The 21,497-nt window shown below is 37.7% G+C and overlaps 1 protein-coding gene across 1 annotated transcript in view; it reads left to right on the top strand.

The window, feature by feature from the left end:
* The window catches only part of ELP1 (elongator acetyltransferase complex subunit 1), a 1,639,125-nt gene that overhangs the window by 34,518 nt on the left and 1,583,110 nt on the right, over positions 1-21,497 (top strand). Inside the window, exon 3 of the mRNA XM_044060975.1 lies at positions 15,048-15,200. Within this exon, the coding sequence (XP_043916910.1) occupies positions 15,048-15,200 (153 nt within the window). The remainder of the gene's footprint in view (positions 1-15,047; positions 15,201-21,497) is intronic.

Genomic DNA, 21,497 nt, shown 5'->3' with positions numbered 1-21,497 from the left:
ATTGTTTAGTATATTTAAGCTTTACAATGTGATATGTTGATATCCCTTGAAGGCAAAATACAAAGGTACCAGGATTAAAGCTGTTTGGTACTCCAAATCTGTGTATGCCTTTTGGATTTATTACATTTTTAAAGTCTGCCAACTCGTTACACTCCCAAACAATGTGTTCCATATTACTTCTTCCTTCCCCATCACACCTCCAACATTTGCAAACTAGGTGAGTAAGAATTCTTTGGAGTCTGATGGGGTATAAAAATACCTATGCAAACACTTCCAAGCAAAGATCCTAAATCTTCTAGACGTTTTTACATATTTGGAAGTCTTGCATATATCCTCCCATTTCTTTCTAACCTCTTATATTTGATTCACATAGTTATCATGCAGTATTTTACATGCCCTACTAATTATCCCTTTTTTAATGGCAGCTTCTGTTCTAGATTCTATTAAAAACTCTACCAGAGCTGGTCTTTCACTTAGGATCTTCCTATTCCTTTCCCTTTTCCTATACTCTGATATCTGTCCTTGATAGGGAAGGTACGTTCTAGCCTGAAGCCCAAATGAATACTTGGCCTCTTCCCATTCTGTTACCTTTCATTATTTGCTCCCAGTGTCCTTGTTCCCTTACCTGTTTTCTCCAGTAAATTCCAGCCCTCTCTTGCCTGTTCTCTGTACCCCTAGTTTCAGTCATCTCTATCGACAATCTCCTGTCTCCTTTCCCGTGTTGGCTTAGTTCTTAGAATACTTTCTGCTGCTTTATGAATATAATATTCTGCATGTTTGTTGTTCTCCTTAAGGATCTGCATCAAAAATACCAGTCTGTCCTTATTTCTTGAGTCCCCCATCCTGTTTCATCATCAGCCCTTTCCACTCTGTATATAGCTTTCTGCTTGTGCAATGAATATGAGCCTTAACTGTGTAGCTATGAAATGCCCATTCAAATCAAGTAATCTCATACCACCTTGTTCTATTGGAAAGATCAACTTAATCCACTTGACTCTTGACCTCTTCCCCTCCCAGATAAAATCCTTCAACTCTCTAATTGCTCTCCACAACTTCTCCTCCGGGTGATTTAAAATATGTCTGACCAGTGTATAAAACTAAAGGGATTGAAAAATTTCTCACTGCTTGTATCTTGCTATTCATACCCATATAAGAGAACTTCCAGTTTCTCCATTTATGTATTGTTATTTGTTTAGTCTCTTCCCATATCTGCCATAAGAGAATCTTTTTAACCCATACTTCTAAGTACATTTTATCATGTCCCTATAAATATGGGTTTTGTTGAACTAATTCATGTGTGGGTGCGTAGTTTACCTCTGTTGTCTTTGTTTTGCCTTCTTTAATTTTGTATCCCAAAAAGGCTTAAAGCTGTGTCAGAATGTTCCACAACACTGAAATGTTATTTTCTGGTTTTAATGGGTACAAAATAATGTAATCTGCAAATAAAGCCAACTTTTTTGATTACCATACCAATTATACCCTTGAATGTCTGAGTCCCTTATTTCCTTTGCCATTGATTCTAAATATAATGCAAATAACAAAGGGGAAAGAGGACACCCCTGCCTGGTTCTTGTTTTCAAACAGAACTTATCAGAGAGGACCCCCCCCCTTCAGTTTTCACCTCTGATTTGTCATTTATCTTCTAAATTAACCTTATTATTGTGTCAGAGAATGCAAATGCTTCTATTGCCCTACTCATAAAATTCCAGCTTACTCTGTTGAATGCGCTCTCTGCATCAAGACCCCCCAACAACATTTGGCTTCACTCTGGATCATCATTGTTCTAATGTTGCCAAATGTTTGCCCTCCCTCCACAAAACCATATCGATCAATTTTGGCTCAACCTTTGCCATACTTCTAGCCCTTATAGACATAAACACTTTATAATCATGGTTTGAATCAAAATGGGCCTATGTGAAGCTGGATCTGATGGGTCGTTACCATCTTTAGGTATTACAGCCACCACAGTTTTCTTCCAAGATGTTGGTGCTTCTCCTCCTTTTACAATACTGTTAAACCAAACCTACATCTTTATCAGTTTCTTCCCTCCTGGCTTCCAAACTTCCACAGGAACACCATCTATTCTCAGAGACCTTCCTGTAGATTGGTTATACATCACTATTTTTATCTCGGCTCCTCCTATATGAACTATTAATAATTGAACCCCGTCTATCTCTAACCTTGCCATATTTAATTCTTCCATAAACATTTTCATTTGCACTTTTTCTTAATTTCAACATTTTCCTTGCTTTATACAGATTTTCGTAACATTTCTGAAATATTTTTAATACCTCTACAGCATCTCTGGTTATTTTCTTTGTTATAGGTTCCCTAAACTTGGCAACAACCCTTTCTACTTTTTGTTGCCTGAGCCATTGTGCTAAAAGTTTTTGTGCTCTGGAGTTATCAAAAAAACAGTTGCTTAACAACAATCTTTGTAAACTCATGCATATTATCAAGGTAGTCCCTTATTTTCTCTTTAGCACTCTGCAGTTGCACCTCTGTTTGGTGAGATTCACCCTATTCTGCAATACTTTACCCTTTGTCAGTCCCTCTAAATAATTATTGTTAATTCTTAACCCTTATGTCTTTTTTTCTTTTATTTCTATCCTACTTTTAGACCTCCACTTTCATTTTATCTCACTCCCTAGCTATATTTTCTGAAGAAATTTCTATCTTCCCTAATAACTCCTGAATAATTTCCACTCTCATTCCTTAAATTCCTCTTTAATAGATAGGAGGGAAAGCACAAAGTGTCTAATTTTTATTTCATTACTACGCAATTTTATTTTGGTTATTATTGTCTTGTGATCTGAAATAGTTATTAGATGCTTACCAAAACTTTCAGTTAAATGCATATCAGTTTTTATACCTTGGGGAATAATATGTAAATTCTGTCCAAGCTCCTACTACTGAATTCACATTTTCCATACCAAATATTTTCATAACTTTCTTCAAAAATGTACCCTCTTTTGTTATATTTCCTATCTAGGCCCCCCAGATACATCCTAACTGTTGCAAATCACATTCTAGTCCTCACCTTTAAGTAAAATTCCCTGCTGAAAGCTAATTATTTATCCTATAGTTTTCTTAAGCTCCATTATAATAGTTTAGGTGGAATATAGATACCTGCCAGTGTAATCCTCCTCTTCTTTTGGCAGTATCCCTTTACTGCTACAAATCTACCATTATTATATTTTTTCTTCTGTCACTATTGGAGCTCCTTTAGCAATTAATATAAGTACTCCTCTTTTCCTTTGTCCCAGATATTCTGCTTATTACCCACCCCGAAATACTTTTTTTTATCAAATTCACTTTCAAATGTATCTGTTGTAGAATAGTTTTTTTCACTATGCGTTTCACTACTCTTTCTTTTATTTGTATACCTTTGAGACCATTTGCATTCAAATATAATGTAGGAAGTGTTGCCATTATGACAATAAGTTATTATCCCCACCTGTTATGTATAACCATTCTTTCCAGCCTTTTGTTATTTGAATTGATGATGTACTCCTTCAGTGTTTTATTTTATTCAGCTCTGAGTACATTTGACTTACTTTTTTCTTTAGATTACTGGAAATCATGATTGCACCAAAGCTGGAGCTTGGACTACTTTTTTGCTGAACAGCTGCAGGAATCTTCCCAGCCAGTGTTTTCTACTCGCCTTTTGTGGTTGATGTTCTTTCAAGTACTCTGAATGTGTTCTTTGCTGCCATTCAGGCAGTACACTTACTAGCCAGTAACTGAAATTTAAACAAAAAAGCATTCAATGGCTGTCTTTTCTGAGTTTGTGTTTTCACACCTGGAGAGCTGAAATTAAGCTCAGTGTGCAGCCATGTTCAAAGTCCTCCTTGCTTTCTTGGCCAGGCAGACCAGTAAGTGTTCCTGTGCCAAGAGATTACCCTATCTTTCTTTTATAGTTACCGTCTCGGAGAGAAGCGTGAGTTTTGATAGCTGCCACAATTGTCAGAGATTTAATTTATTTACCTGATGGTAAAGGAGGAGTGAAACTGTTGGCCTAATTGTTGACCAAAACTGTTGTGGCTGTTGGGACTTGTTTCCATGGGAACTGGTGAGAGGATTTTCCTTGTCCCAGTTGTGAGTCAGGGAGTGTCATCACAAGAGCAAATACTAGGAGAGTAGGTTGAAGCCTGACTCTTCCAGAAATCGGGCCTGTAGTCAGCCATCTAATTTATCGTTTATGTGTCAAGTCCATCCTTGGCTACTGAGAGCTTTAACTCCATCCCATCCTGTGTTTTTGGGGAAAATGAAGGGACTTTGAGATTGTATGCTGGGGTTCTTGTAGTGCCTTGCCTCTCAATAATTGGCTAAAGGCTCTGGTTGACAATTTAACATAGCTACTTTAAAATTTAACTTTTATGAAAAATTAATAAAAGAAGCACCCTTAGTGGATTAGCAAACCACTTCCTTTAAGGAGCACTGACAATTATAGCCACAAATGCTAAGAGTTTAAGAAGTTTGGGTCACGTGACTTTAAAAAACTTGTAATATTTAAAGAGATATTCTCAGATATGTTCCAGCTGATTTCATTATTTTGTGTGTACATAGTATTGACCTTTTAAATGTTCAGCATAAATCACTGCCACATTTGACTTGGCTGTATGGGTTATATCATGCCAAGGATATAACAGCTGGCTACTCTTCCAAAGTTTTCACTCCCCCTACATATGTTACCAAGACTTCTGTGTGTCATACTCCTGTGTGGAGAAAACAGCAGCCTGGACAACAAAATCCTTCAGTACTTTGTCACCCACGAGGGTGCTCCTCCTGGGCTTCAGAGGATTAACAGTTGGCTTTTGTCTTCCATTGCTTTAACACATTTTTTGACCTCCAAAAATGTATAATACTTCTAAGAGTATTGGCACCTTATGTGTTTACTGTTATATGGGAAAAGTCTTATCTTGTGTGGGAGCTAATTTTTGCTGGGACTGTTAAATTGTGTTTGGGGCACTGTATTGTGGAAAAGTGTTCTGGCTTTTACTGCCTTGTGTTTTAAAGGACTGGGATATTGTTGGAGGTTTTAGTTCATTTTGTGCTTGTGTACACTTCAGTGACAGCTTCCCTACATACCAACTCCTTCCACACTCTTCACTGGGGTTCAGGCGTAATTCTCGGCTGGGACATGGAACAGCATATCTATTCCTCCTCTTACTGGACAGAAGAAAAACAAAAGTTAAGGAGCCCTTGCCAATAGTGTGTGCTCAGTCAGTGCCTCAGCTGCTGATGGGTGACTATGTTGTGTCTGTTTGCTGTTCCACAGACATCTTTTTTCCTCTGGATCTGTCTGGTGCATTCCCTTCAGCCAACATGGATTCAGGAATTAACCAAGTCTTCTGCGGCTGTTCAGGTGTCCTTTGTGAGCATAGGAGAGCCACATTCTTCAGAGAGGTGAGATTCAGTGGGGAGTGCATCCCTACATAGCAGAATGAGGAGACCTGTTCCCCAGGATAAAGTATGATCTAATTCAAGGATCATGCCTTATTCTGGGGAACAGGATAAGGTATGATCCCTTAAATCGGTCCCCATCTAGGGATGTCCCTAGAAAGAAATGAAGAGTTAACGTTTATCTTTCTCAGAGTGCTTTTCTGTTGATAAAGGGGCATGTGTTACTTAGGCTAAAGGTTTAATGCATGCTTTGTAACCTGTAGAGAATGAGTGGAGTTTTATGGGAAAAAAAGTAATTTTCCTCAGTCTTTTAGAATTCCTTGTCAGAGGAATGTGAGAAGGATAGGGGTAGCACATGTATATTTTCTGCTCAAATCCCAGATTCTGATTCATATAAATCTAAAAGCCTTCTGCCAAAGGTCCACTGCCAATAAGCAGCCAACTGTATAAAATAAAAAGAAAAATCAGTCAAACCACCAAGCAGAGTAACACTTTTATTAAAACTGTTAATAAAATCCAAACATCATGGAATGCACGCTTTTGGGTCTAAGCTCTTTATCAGATAACATACAAAACCTGAACACAAGAGTTTTAAAAGCACCAATGACCAATCACATATCAGTATTGCACCCTCCTCCTTTTTAGAGCTGGTTTTAAAGGTATAACTCCATTTAAACCAGGGGCTCTATCAGCTCCTAGTTCAATGATCCACTTCATCTCGTTAAATTCAGTATGGTTAATTATGTCACCACCTCTAATGTTGGTATACACAATTTGCAAAACCATAAACATAAATGCATGACCCGTATTTCCCCTAACATGTTGGTACAGTGCATTATGTATGCTCTCTAACCTTACAGCCAGAATGTGCTTCAAAATTCTTTCAACCTACAATTCATTTTGTCCACATAAAATGAGCTGCACATTTGAAAATATATTTTCTACCTGTTAGGGGATGCGCAAATAGATTATAATCCATAATATAGGGGCATGCCTTGCATTTGTCTACAGGCAAAGGTACCTCTGCATTGCGATATGACCTTATTATTCCTAAAATGATTTTTGTTCTTGACAAAGTAAAGCGTTCAAGTTTTTATTTCTTCTAAAACCAAAAGATGGTGCCTGTCCCAAAATATTACCTATTTTCTCATCTGTTAATAACACTTTCCAGTTACGTTTAACAATTTCACATATACCCCCTATATTATTAGTATACGTTACCATCATAGGCCATCCCATGGTTACTACCTCTGTGCATATTACCATCTCTATCTAAATTATCTGCTTGTTGGACTTTTGCTGAAAACCAGGGTTTGGCTCCATTCGCTCTGTTTTGCTTACTGTCACTAATTGTGTTATCTATACTGGTTCTCTTATAACCCCCTTCTCCTCAAGTTTAACCCTAAATTCACAGCCTCTTGGTTAAATCGTTCATCATCTGTCCATAATCAAGACATTCTATGTACCTGTCCCTTTACTATGTTACCAAATGTATGTCTGGGATGCATGCTGTCAAAAGCCAAAAGGCTATTTTTTCCAACAATGTTTCTTATATAAAGAAGTTTGTATAATGCCATCCTGGCCCTTACAGAGATGAACATCTAGATAATCAATTTGAGTCTCAGAACTACTGTTACTGCGATGTGGTGTTTTCACATGTGTACATAAACCAGGAGTTGTATGAAAAATATTACATTGGAAATATTAAATCCTCTTTTAGATAAGGCTGTTTTGTTTGGTCCTTCTACTACCCAGGTTCTCAAACAATTTGTGGAAACAGTCGAAATTTAATTCAGAGGTCACATGGTTTTTCTGCCTTTCTTCTCAAAAATCTGCAAAAAAACTCTGGTTCTTTGTTCAGAAAACAAAACAAGCCACCTCAACAGTCTGCTGGTTAGCAGAATTACAAAAAAAAAAAAAAATGGCAGAAAGGATGTAATAAAAAGAGTACCTTCCAGAAAAAGGGATGGTGCACTACAGAATGACCATTGCAGCATATCTTCTCTTCCCCCTCCCTCCCTGCTACTCCTTCAAATGTCCCAGAGTGTAGTTCTCCATTTTTACTTTTTGGCATTGGATTTTGTCAGACAAGTAGATTCTCAAACTACTTCAGAAGGATTACAAATGGTAGTAGGAGAGCCAACATCCATTTTCAGGCCCCCCATCCTCCAAATTGGACTGCAGTCTTTCCTTCAGTCATCAGTCACTTGCTTTCTATGGGTGTTATAGAACCAGCACTCGCATATCAGTGGGGAAAAGGTTGTAGTCAGGATTTTTCCTGCTGCCAGAGATGGAGCTTTCTTGGAGACCAGGGCTTGACCTGTCCGTTCTCATCTTGTTTGAAGTATCAAATTTCAAAACCTTGATTTCGCAGAGATTGTTGGCTGTCATACCTTAAGGGAATTTTATGGTAATTACTGGACTTAAAAGATGCTTATCTTATTCCCGTTACCACTGATTTCAAAAGTTATCTAACATTTTCTGTGTCAATGTTACTTTATCATTTCTCTGCCTTTACCTTTTGGGTTTGCTGCTCAAAGGGTGTTTACAAAATATTTGGCCCTGGTGATTGCTCATTGCAGACTGAATAGCAGACACATCTTTCCTTATTTAGTTAAAAAGCTTTACTTTGCAGTGTTTTTTCGAAGTGTCAGGAGTCCTTTACATTGATGAGGAATCTCCTTTTAGACCTTGGATTCCAGATAAATTTCCTAAAATTCTCTCTCAGGATTGTGTTTCTAGTATACCTTCTGGACTTGACCATGCCAAGGCATTCTTAACACTTGAAAAAGTGAATTTCTGCAATCATTCCCAGATTTCTTCCAGAGCATATTTCAGGATTTTGGGGTTCATGACTTGTAGGCAACTTTGCAAGACCAGTCATGAGAATCATATGGTGGGGCAGCACAGTGGTGCAGCAATTAGGATTGTCATCACACAGCAAGAGGGCCTCTGGTTAGATTATCAACTGGGGTGCCTTCTGTGTGGAGTCTGCATGTCCTTCCGGACTTCTCATGGGTTTCCTCAAGGTGCTTCAGTTTCCTCCCACATTCCAAAGACATGCGTCTGGAGGGTTTCTCCCTGGGCCTCTGCTGAAAATGGGGTCTGTTCCAGTCAGACTTTCCCAATAAACAAATGTTAAATAAATAAATAAAAAACATGAGAAACAAAAATCATTGCTTTTAAGACTGTTTGGGCCCAACATTTCCAACCACTGGATTTCCACATTCCAGTACTGGGCTTTTGTAAAGCGAACCTATATGATGGAGAACCAGGTTTTCTCTGAATCCAGGTCTTTCTTTATCTTTGCTTGGAGATTGTCAGTCTTGATGGAGCTCCTACACATCCGCAAGTCAAACAGCACAAGGATCACCCATTCTAGGGATCTAAACTTAGTCAGCAACTCAAACAAAACATGCTAGGAAGTCAGATATGTTACTCAGAGATTCCCCGTTCTTTAGAACAGGCTTCCTATTCACATTAAGTAGAGCCCTTCCCTAGCCCACTTCAAATGCAATTTGGATAACAGGATGAGGAATGGAAAACTCACACCTGGTGAGTACCTGTGTCCCTTATGGACAGGGACAGTCTGTAAGATACTCAAGGCAGAGGCATAAATCCATGCCATCCTCTTGCCCCTAGGGATCATATATATTAGGTAAAATCAGGTTATATTGGCTAGGCAGATAAGGGCTCTTAAGCTGTTAGCCTAGTAATCTCCTATGAACATGTGAACATCCCTCTGCTCAGTCTCTGATAGGACATGCAATGGAATTTGCATGGGGAGCTGTATTTAATGAGGATAAAAGTGCAGGATCTGTGGAACCAACGAGACAGGCTAAAGAACATTAATGTGAAAAGAGGTGTTTGCTTTGATCTAGCTATAGAATCTCCTCACCCCTCTGTTCCTGAGGCCTTTGCAGGTGATGACAGTCAACACAGCGATACAATACTGCGCACCACATTTTAGCCTCTGAGTAGGCTGAATATGGTAGCTTGGGAGGTTGCTTTGAAGCATTGTTTAACCTTTAATTTTCCTACATTACATCAGAGCAAAATGTTATCTGAGCAGGACCAGGACAGACCCGCAGAAATGAAAGCTAAATGGGGAGCGTCTTATAGTAATTGATTCAATTATGGGGAATAGCTCCATTATATCTGTTGCCTCCTTTCAAAACAGGCAATTCTGTTCCAGGATTCCTTGCATGGAGGTCTGGAGAACAGATACTTTTTCATTTCTGTGAACAGGAATGGTTCCTTTAGGCATTTCCACCAATATCTGTCCAGAAATCATTGTAATGACTTCCTTCTGACCCAAGCCAACAGTGGTTCTCCCTTCTTATGGAACTGGCCAAGGGCAATTACACAAGCTTTCCCACAGACTGGATCACCTCACATAAGACTGGAGGAGTTTGATACACCCTAGTCTGAAGAAGCAAAAACTAATTGACTGGTTGGTTCATTTTTGATACCTTTTAGGGACCTTGTTTTTGAGGATGGGCAGCAGGTATTAAAGGAGGCAATAAGTAAATATGTTGGTACGTAGAAGAAATATTTTAGTTGGTGCCACTGTAATAACCAGGGCTGTATCGGGAATCCTGTACAACTGGTGCTGCTGCATTTGTGCTTGTTGCTGTCCTCCGGCCTGTGTTATTCCTTTTAGTAAGGTGGTGTATTTGTTAGCCATTTCAGTATTTCTGACATGGATCCTTCACTTAAACTTTCAAGCTGTTCTTAAAAAGGGTTTTGCATTTAAGACAACCCAGAATACAAGTGGCTCCTTTTTGGGATCTTAACTTTATGCTGGAAAAGTTAAATTTCTCTCCTTTTGAACCAGCTCATCTGGGTGTTTTTGGTTAATGATTTGTAAGAGTGTTTTGCTCATTGCTTTGAAATGTGGAAGAGTCTGAGTTAGAAGCTGTGATTATGGGTGTACCCTATTTGCTATAGGATTATTTTAAGAACAGATCCCTCATTCATGCCAATTGTAGTTTGAGTTTATTTGGAATCGATGAAAACACAACTCCTCCACTCCTTCAAAGCACCAAAATCACTGGATATACAAAACAGGAACACAATCACTGTAGGTTTGAAAAGTTTATTTGGAATCGAGCCATCATTCTCCCTGTATTCCTTCCTGAACCTCTAAAACCAGGTAGAGTGGAGTCCCACTACTCTGGATGTGCACAGGCAGTGCTGGTATTATCTTGACAGCACTAAGTCCCTTAGGAAAGCTTGAACAGTTGTCTTTCCTATGATGTTACAGAAAGGGCAACTCTTATCAAAACAGACCATTTCCAGATGGTTGCCCCTTTCTATTTCTTTTTGCTATTTCCCCCATGGTAAAACAAATACAGGAAAGATGAAGGCACATTCTACTGGTGTCTTGCTCTTGCCTTCTTTGATGACATATTGAAAAGGGATGGACTCCAGTTCTAGAGAAAGCTACTTGCTCCTCTGTAATACTTTTTCCAAGCACTGCAAACCCAAATCTTTTTTCCTGGTCCAGAATAGACTTTGCTAGGACCCTTCTCAAGGGCTCCTGGATACTAATCCTTCCTCCTCCCTGGCTATATAATCTATGGTAATCTACCAGTATAGCTAAGGCTACTGCAGAAGTGATATAAGGTGAATGGATAACAAGAAAAAATGAGAGAGACAGTAAAGGAAAACATTTGTAAGTCTATTTAATACTATTGGGCATAAAAATATGTGGAGAAGTAAAATGGTGTTGTATATGCTTTGCCAACATAACACACATTGATGTGTCCACATAAAAGATTAGAATTGCAAGTAGCCCCTTGGCTCAGAAGAATAAAGCTCTTGCTTCTCAGATGACCAGTATTTGATTAGTGGTGCAGACACTGGAGAGGCCACAGGGAGAGGATGAGTGTGAGCAGCCGATGTCTGCACTCTTGTCCTACGGGTGTGGGAGGCCGCTAAAGCAGAGAAACAAGCCTGGCAGCTTCCATGCTAGATATGCATAGTGATGCTTTGTCAGGCAACTGCACATGCAGCTCCCAAAGGCAGCAGTTGTGGGGCTGCAAGGCTGCCATGGGATGGTGAGAGTTAGGGAAACTCCCCCGGAAGCAGTATGATGTTGTACAAGAGGCTAAGGCAAGTCCAGCAGACTTGGTGAATGAGGAGAAGAGCTGGTGTCCTCTGATGGTCAGCTGCAGAGAGGAAATTTGCAGTATGTGTTACAAAGGGTAGGATAACAGATATTAGGCAATCCTCCTGTGCCTGTGTGTGGGAGAACAATTTATGTGGTGTAATATGTGACTGCAGGGGCCATGGAAGGTGGATTGGGATGTTGTCTGTGCAAAGTTGTATGGCCAGGGACATGCGAAGATATGGGGAACATGGCCTACTTTATGGCTACCTGCAGGGCAATATATGGACTGCCTACACATGGCTACCATAGTGTGGTTGACAGTCATGTAGTATTACAGTGCACACTAGGACCAATGTGGGGTTTAGGTAAGGTAATGATTTCAATATGCCAGGCAGTCATACTGGTGAACTGTTTTTGGATAGCAAGAAAATAAACTACGAACTGGGAAACATAAATTTACCATATATTTTGATATGCAGTCTGCAGCTGGATAACATTGTTTTATGACAATATCAAAGTTAAATTGCAATAACTAATTACCAAGTATTAGTAGATTATAGTCCAAAACAGGCATTTATTTATTTATTCCCATTAATTTAAGAACATGGACTTAAAGTGATGTAAAATGATTTGTGCATGTAAGATTATATTACATGCATGTCATTAATTTGGGGTAATAAAAGTTAAGACATAAATACAATATTTTGAAGTAAGTAGGAGATTCTACTAAAATAATGTGATTCTAATTCTAATTAATGATTTTATTTTTTTTTATATTTGATCTTATTAGTTTATATATTGTATGATTTCATAGCATTACTTTTTTGTATATTGTGACTGTATTTAACTCTTATATGAGATATTGCACATCTTTATTTTGCTTGTGGAAAGATGTATGTATATATTTAGAGATTATAGCTATTTGTTTGTTCAGTTATTACACGTCATCTTTGTTTTGTTGTTTGGAAGGGATTTTGTTTGTGAAATTTAAATCTTTACATTAAATAAAATAATAAAAAAATCAGTCAGAAATGTTAACTTGTTCTGCAGTTGGCATTCTCTAATTAAAGGTCATTCTTGCAGATGACAGAATGGAGACCACATCCACTGACTTTGTAGTATTACAGTCTTTTGAAATTAATAAAACCAAAATACAGCCCCACAGAAGGATCCTACAAGATATATACAGTACTGTGAAATAAATAGCATTGTCTTTGTGCATCCATTCACCACAGCGCTAAGTGGGAGATATTCTGTGTACTGTAATGTCTTTATTTCCATTGTAATCCGCATCAGTACCTTTGGCTGCAGTCATTAATGAAAATGGCCCTTGAGCCACTCTGCCCGCTGGTTAGCAAATGAAATAAGTAAGAGCAATAAAAAACACTCGTTTGCAGGTCCTTGTGTCCACAGCAAAACTACAGCAAAGTATCCAAAAGCAACAGGAGGACACAAGATAGGCTCCAGGATATAAAGCTTTAATCAGGCACAAGCGCTTTCACATCTGCTTCTTCAGGTGCATAAAAACAAACTGAAACTAGTCATTCTTTTAAACATTGCTGAAAGCATCACATGATAACAATACATCACGTGTCTATATACACTCCATTACTATAAAATATTAAAGCTGTATGGTAACCACAAAATAACTAAATATTCAAAGAAAATCATAAAATATTTTCTTAAATACTTTCTGCACTGTAAAAACATTGTTAAAATGCATATTCTTAAAAACAACTTCGTTATTTTGTGGTTACCATACAGCTTTAATATTTTATAGTAATGGAGTGTATATAGACACGTGATGTATTGTTGTCATGTGATGCTTTCAGCAATGTTTAAAAGAATGACTAGTTTCAGTTTGTTTTTATGCACCTAAAGAAGCAGATGTGAAAGCGCTTGTGCCTGATTAAAGCTTTATAAAGAATGACTAGTTTCAGTTTGTTTTTATGCACCTAAAGAAGCAGATGTGAAAGCGCTTGTGCCTGATTAAAGCTTTATAACCTGGAGCCTATCTTGTATCCTCCTGTTGTTTTTGAAATGAAATAAGTAGGCAAATAGCACTGCCTGCCTTTAAGATTAACATGGAAAAATAACCAAAATGTTAAAGTATTATGCTCTCCCAACACATACACAAAATATATGTATGTATGTACAGTGGAAAGATACAAATACTGAGTGACAAATATACATTAACATGTTTATTTGGAGCCAGCTATGCATGTCTTCTTTTTCTAAGCTGTACATTTTCTTTCATGTTTGCTGCAATGAATTTGCACTGTACAGTGGTAACAGTGCAGTTTACAAAATAACATACCAACTTTGAAAAGGCCAGTGATATGACTAGGGTAAATACTGCCCACCATGAATATCTTACAGGTAGGCTGATATAGAGTAAAAATGGACAGCAGAAGTTGCTGTTAATGTTTGCATGAAAGTAATAAGTAAGGAGTATTGTATCAGTGCCTATTGAATCTATCTCAATTCCATTAAAGTATTCTTTTCTCGCTGAAGTTTCACACAGCAAAATAATTTGTCCTTTTGCCATACTGGATTACTGACCAGCTTGTTTTAGATTTAGCTATTTATTTTTGGTGGGTACTGATTAGAAAGCTCGAGAGCTACTGTAACCATTCTCTGAATAAAATGAATGGTGAGAAAGTTAAAATGTGATTGGATTAGTCTTTGTAATTAAACATTAAGTCATTGTATTTCATTTAACATGTAACTTCTTTTTGGTCCCCTTTTGGACATCATTTTTACCTGCCTAGTTCCCCAGTTCCCCACGTCCATGCTGGGTCTACCAGCAGACACCTACCCTCCTTCAGAGTTATTCCAGCATTTCTGGGGCTGGTTGTAGATCCTCTGGGTGTTTTTGGACTTTGCCATTTTTGCTTTCATCTTGAGGTGGGGGAAGATTCTTTATATGCCATACCAACACCCCCTCCCCATTAGTCGACCATGTCCAAGTACAACTCCCCTTTGTAGACCACACCTCTCTTGGTGAGTGTCTTGGATGAATGCCCTCCCACCCCAGAGAGGCACATCCATCTCTCTCTGCTGCTCTGTTGGTCATTTGGTCACTAATCAAATCCTGGTCAGTTGGACCACAGTCAGGACTTTATCACTCTCCACCACCAGAAAAGCCTACATTTAACATTTTATTTCTCATTAAGAATTCATCTTTATCTTTAACACTTTATAAAAGTTAAAAAAAAAAAAACTTCCCAACAGAGCCAGGTTGTAGAATTATTTGTCCTGATAGTCTTTCATGTTTGTTTTGCTCCCCTCTCCAGTTTTGAGTTCTTTTTATTTTTGTCTTGACTAGGATTTTGGCATTAATAGACAAAGTTTGGATTGAATGGGCCTGACATATACTTGCTGCTGCACTGTTGCTGTATTGGTATTTTGTACTGTTCGTGCAATGCATTGTTTTATTTGTATTCTGTTTAGTATTATTTACTAAATGGGTACCAGTAAGAATGTTATTCAGTTTTTAGTGATACTATTTTTGTACAAATTTTAGGTGCTGAACAGGATATCTTTGATCGGAGAAGATTTCCTCCCTGAAGATGGCAGTGGATGGATTGTTGGAATTCAGGACTTGCCAGATCAAGAGAGTGTGTGTGCTGCTACAGCTGCTGGTGATGTACTGCTGTACAACCTAAATACCAAACAGGTAAGTAGTGAACTTGTATAGTAGTTCCACTGTGAAGTTTGTATGCCCCCCCCCCCCAAAAAAAAAAAAACATAGGGGACATAAGTTCAACTGGTCATGGTATTAATAATGTGAGCTGAATAGTTACCAGCTAGAACTAGTTTTGAAGAAAAAAAAGTTTGAAGGCTACTATGTGCAATAACAGATGTGTCAGTTAACTGATTTTGTGCTATATTCCTGCTTTCTCTGTCAGCTTATGAAGGTGGGGGTTGACAAAGAAGCAGAAGTAGTTTCCAAGTTATAGGCTGTAGGTAAGTACTAAGCTAGCTGTCCTTGCAGGCCATTTTAAACCTAGCCAGTTTCCCCTTAAAGGTGAGAATCAAACCCTGCATCTTGTGTGTTCGAGGTAAACAGCTTAACCATTATGTCAACTTCCCAATATATTTGTTTATGAAAGCTGTAGGCAAGTCTGGGTCTATTAAGTAGTTCTTCGTGGACAAGAGTACACAATGTCACATGAACAGTGATTTCAGGCCAACAGTATTGTCTTCATTCAGGAACATTTGCAAAATCCATCTTCTCCCTGGTAGCCCATCTGTGAGTGTGATCAGGAATAACATTTTAGATGTTGAGGTATGCAGCAGGTAAATGGGCAAGCAAAAATTTCAGAAGACTTAATAGCTCTTAAGTACCTTAAAAAGTGAACTTGAAACTGTAGTATATTCTTAACTCTCTTTAGCTTTCTTTGAATAAAAAGAAAAAGTTTTATATGCAGTCTTCATGTTCTGTCTATTCCCATTTGCTTTCATTTTTTTGTGTTGATCTGTTCACCAGTAATATACTGATTTCTTGAACTGAAATACTGCCTTTCAAAGGATGCGCTATACCTCTCAACTTTTCAGATTTTCACAGAATGTCCAGATTTTTGCTTCATATTTTTGGCATGTTCCTTATAAGATTTGTTGTTTTCTATAAAACCACTCCAGGTTGAAGTCACCAAATAGTGACAATCATTTGAGTGTCAAACTTCATATCTGTCATAAAATGCATGCTAACACAAACTCTTTTTCTCTAGCAACTTTCTATGTTTATAAGAGCAATATTTAAAATCTGTCCCTGTTTTGGGGCCTTTGTCCCCAATATTATTTTTGGCTTTGTCCAGATTTCTTGCGTTATGAGGTTGAGAGGTATGAGATGCCTTATCATTCTTGAAAAATTTTCATCAGTTATCCACTGTAATTAAAATCAGTTATAAAATGCGAAGTCTTCCTTCCCATTTTTTTTTTGTTTTTTCTGAGTTTTGAAGAGTTTAACAATTTTTTAGTATTTGTATTATAAAGCTTTGTTGTTCCTTCTGTAACTTGACTAATATTGCATTTCCATGGAGACCTCAGAAACCTGTCTTCCAGGATGACTTTAGACTCCAGAGTTCTTTGTACTGACATTGGTTTCTTTGTTTTAAACAGCTTATAATATGACATTTATTACTTGTTATATGTTGTAATAAGGAATTTCAAAATAAAAGCTGCCCTCAGCAATGGTAATCCTAAAACATTTCAGTAGTCATGACTTTTAATGTTCTCTAACTGGAATATTGCAGCTACTGATTTTTGGATTCTATCATCAAATATTGAATGCTCCAGAGATCAGCTACAAAAAGTGCATTTAAAAATGCAAAAAGAGCAAACTGTCTAAATTGAATATAAAAAGATAAAAAAAATGAAAAAAAAAAAACATAAGAACAATATTAAAGTAAACATGAGCATGCATGAAAGCATTAAGGCACCCCAAGGGTGTGGATTATGCCCTGATAAGGGCACAACCAAGTGCATTCTCAGGCCCAAGGCACGTGTGCCAACTGCTTTTGCACCAGAATGTGCTGTTACCAGGGTAAAACCTATGGCTCCAAGTAAGTATGATGAATGGGGTGTAGACAATAGAAGAAATGAGTAATTATAGCAAAAAAAGAGAAAAAACACACCTCTGATTAAACTGCCACTGTCAGAGATTTTCTAACACATGTGAGCACACACACACACACACACACACACACACACACACACACACACACACACACACACACCTGAGGTTTTGTTTAAAACTGAGGTAAGCAACATTTTGTAAGGACTGCATAAAACTTCATATTCATCTCTGATGATATGAAGTACTCAATTTTCCTGCTAAATTATTGTTAACAAAGGAAATGTTTCATCTGTATTCTAGCCATTTTATAACTAAATTTGCAGCTTCTTTTTATATATCTCAGTGGAACTGCATGTGAATATGAGAGTAAAGATCAGTGAGTTAGTTGATTAAGAAGGTTCCATTGAGCCTGAAGTGTAGACATGCATGTATAAATTGTGCATGCACTCACACGCAATTAATTGCTTAAAGATGGGGTAGTAACAATATTGTATAACTGCAGAGATGCACAGAATATAATATTGAGCTCCTATGATGTAAATGCTTGTATTGCTCCTCCTACATAAGAAAAATACTCTCCCAGCTGAAACCCACAACACTAGGAGCAGATTCCCTTTCCAATGAATTTCTAAAGCTGGCAGCAGCAGAAATAGCTGTACCAGTTACTATACTAATCAATAGATCAATCACTGAAGCTACAGTGCCCCTGATTTGGAAAACTGCCTATATCATGCCTCTTCACAAAGGGGGCATTTCCTATGACATATCCAAATACCGACCAATCGCAAGTCTATCCCCACTGGCTAAAATATTAGAAAAAATGCATCCAACATCAACTAATGTCCCACCTTATAAATCAGGAACTCGTATCCCCAACTTAACATGGTTTCCGTCCAGGTCATAGTACCGCCATAGCTCTGTTAGCATTCACAGATACCATAAACCATAACAGTAACAATGGTAAACTTACTTCTGCCCCTTTCTTAGACCTATTAAAAGCCTTTGATATGGTTAGCCATGATAAACTCATCTGCCACCTCAAAAACCTAGACTTAGACAACCAAACAGTGTCCTGGTTCTAAAATTAGCTCAGGGACAGGCAGCAAGCAGTACGGTGGAAGAATAACTTGTCTCCACTTTTACCAGTCACTCTTGGGGTACCTCGGGGATCAATACTGGGTCCCTTGCTATTCTCAATTTTCACAAACAACCTCCACTCAGCTGCAAATAGCACTAGCCTTATCCAATACGCAGACCATTCCTCTATAATATGCAGTGCCTCAACCCTGGAAGAACTACACAATAAAACCCAGGATAATTTCCACTCAGTTGAAAACTGGCTTACTAACAATGGCCTCATTCTTAACCCCAAAAAGACCAAGATCCTGCTATTTCACCCCTCACAAAATACCAGCCTTACCGCCACTTTCAATATCTTCTCTAAACATGGTACACTTATCACACCCGAATCCCACACAAAACTACTAGACGTCACAGTTGATAAGTTAAAATTTGATATCCACATTAATCTAGAAAAACACTCACAGAAAGCTAGGTAGTCTCTACAAACACAAATCCTTCCTGACCCATACTGCTAGGACCACAATTGCTCACACTCACCTGCTCTCAACATTACTTTATGCATCCCCAATCCTAACAAATCTATCGAAAACAGAAACCAGCAAACTGACAACCTGCTATAATCAAATAGTTAAATTTGCTAATAACACATCTTTTAGAACCCATCATTGTTATAACCTAAAACAATTGGACTGGCTTGAACTGCCAGATTTACAAATCTATAATCAACTTATCACTTATAAGCTGCTCTCCCACCCAAATAAAACACCATCTTTAAGCAACCTAATTCAGCAGTATTCCTGTCCTAGGCAACTCTGCTCCACAGATAAGTTACTATTAACAGTTGCTAGATCCCACAACCATGCCGGTGACTCCCTCTACTCATCTTACATATCCAAAATTTGGAACTCCCTGGCTTCATCCATTACCCTGGAATCTTCTCTATCCAAATTTGAAAAGTCTATCAAAAGCCATTTCATCAACAAATGGTTATGTCCCTGCTCCACACCAGACTAACTTCAGTCCTACTCTACTACTGCAGTAACTCTTCCCTTAAACATATAGTCTCCTGATAGGACTGTACAGTCTTATCAATACCACATTCAGATGCATGATGTGACTCTAGATACTTAGCATACTTTAATATTGTTTGTATATGTATTGATCATTCTATATGTCTTTGTCAATGACTTAATAATGTGTGCTCATCTATATGGTCTTGTTGTATATACTAGAAACATGTTAGAATATTTTGTTTATATGTCTTGCATATATGTTTCTTTAGAGCTTTTCTCCCCGGGCCTCCACTGAAAATGGACATGTATCTGGTTGGACTGTCCCAGTTAGCAAATGTAAAATAATAAAAATAAAATAAATAACTAATAAATAATTGCTAAACAGTCATTGGCAAGTAAAGTTTCCCTACTCTGTTCGTTTGTTTTTATTACATTTGTAGGTCCTTTTTGTCCCTTCAGTAGTACATGTGAACAGGCAAAGATGTAGCTAGCAGATTATTTATTTATTTATTTATACATTTGTTCATAGGTGAGTCCCACTGAACTCATAGGGTACTTGTGGTGATGTTTACGTTGAACAGTAGAAATCTGGCTATGACACTAGGAGACCTCCCCTACACTTTTGATAAGTGCCATGATATTATTACTGTACATCTGAACTGCAACTACGTTAGGCTGATGTGACCTCTGTTTAATGTCTGTCTTGAAGAAATTCTCCCATCCCGTATACTGTCCTTCATTTGTCATTAGTTGAATATGAATTAAAGTATCTAGTGTGGGAATAAAGCCCATAGCCTTGAAATGTTAGCATGAAGGTCAAGTATACTAAGCTATTTGGTAGCATTAAACTTGGGAGAGGCAGAATATTTGACTTTTGCTGCAGTGTTTCTCTTTTGTTTTGTGTCAATACTCTGGGTACGTGAAAGAAAACTATGATCAGGTCTCCACTCTTAAGTATATTTGTATGAGCTTGACAAATGGATGTCAATAAATTCTTAATTTTCGCATCTTTTCTGAGAAGAATATCATATAGTGTTATGGTTGGTGTTCACTTCCGACTGCTGTTTTTTGGCACCGCAAGGTGTGTTACTGCGTTACTGTCTTTACATAACTGGCATACAGTAAGTTTGTTATAGGTATGTTCTTACTTAAGCAGTTAGTTACATAACAAGTTTATTTTTCTTGTTTTCAGTGTGTGTGTTGTAGTACATCTGAGCTGAGTTGTTAAGTCATCCAAGGGTGACTTGGTTCTATTAGATAGCATGTGCTGTGTAGCATGAATGGGAATATTCTTAAAGTATAGCCGGGAATATATCACGATTATAATTTTTAAAATTTATATGCAGAGAAATGTAATAGAATTTAAAAACTAGCATTTTGGGTTTGACCTATGGTTAAATATGTATATTATAGTTTGCATATTTGCTTATTAACTTTTCTGTTGGAATGCCAGATTGACCAAAAAAATTACATTTTTAGGCTATGCCTCTGAGTGTACTGTGATTTTTTTGTCACGAGTGCGATTCAGTATTCCACTTTCGACATTTAAATGCAATCAGGGAAATACTACTTTATAGGCAATCATTAAAGCATAGAACTGAAGTGATAAGCTAGGAATGTCCAGTCAGTCTTGTTCTAATTATGTTTAGGATCTTCTCTCTGGACGTAGTATAGATACATAATCTGCTGTCGTAATTTCCCCTCTGCTGCTTGGACATTTCTAAAATTGAACTGTATCAACAATTTTTTTTACTGCATTATAAGCAGATTTATTTCTGGTAATAGATTAAAGCTTCTTTCAGTGTAGTTCAAATCTGTCAAATCACTAGTTTTTAAATAACAAGGATTTCAGATTGTTAAACTTGTGTTGACATTTTTTAGGCTAAGAGATATTAGCAGGTGCCAACAGAATCTTTTTTTCTTATTTTTTTTCCAGTAAGGAAATCTCAAATTACTAATCACACTTTTTTTTTCATTACTTCTGAGTTCTGATTTGTAATGTTTTTCCCAGTAGTTACAGAGCAGCTGTGCCAAAGACCTGTGTCAGACCCAGGGAGTTGGTTAAAATAGGTCAGTAAGATCTGTCAACTGTCCCTATTTTGGAGGAAAGTACATATTTTTAGGTATGATTTACTTCTGCACATGATGTACCTACAGTGGATATAAAAAGTGTACACACCCCTGCGTTTTTGTGATCTAAAAAATGAGACCACGATAAAACATTTCAAAAATGTTCCTACCTTGAATGTGACCGATAAACCTGAACAATTCAATTGAAAAACAAACAAATCTTTTAGGG

The sequence above is a fragment of the Protopterus annectens genome, chromosome 2.part0 (assembly GCF_019279795.1).
Source record: "Protopterus annectens isolate FY-2018-M chromosome 2.part0, PAN1.0, whole genome shotgun sequence".
Lineage (NCBI taxonomy): Eukaryota > Metazoa > Chordata > Ceratodontiformes > Protopteridae > Protopterus > Protopterus annectens.
Note: the sequence above shows the minus strand (reverse complement) of the source record. Positions and strands in the feature narration are given on the sequence as shown.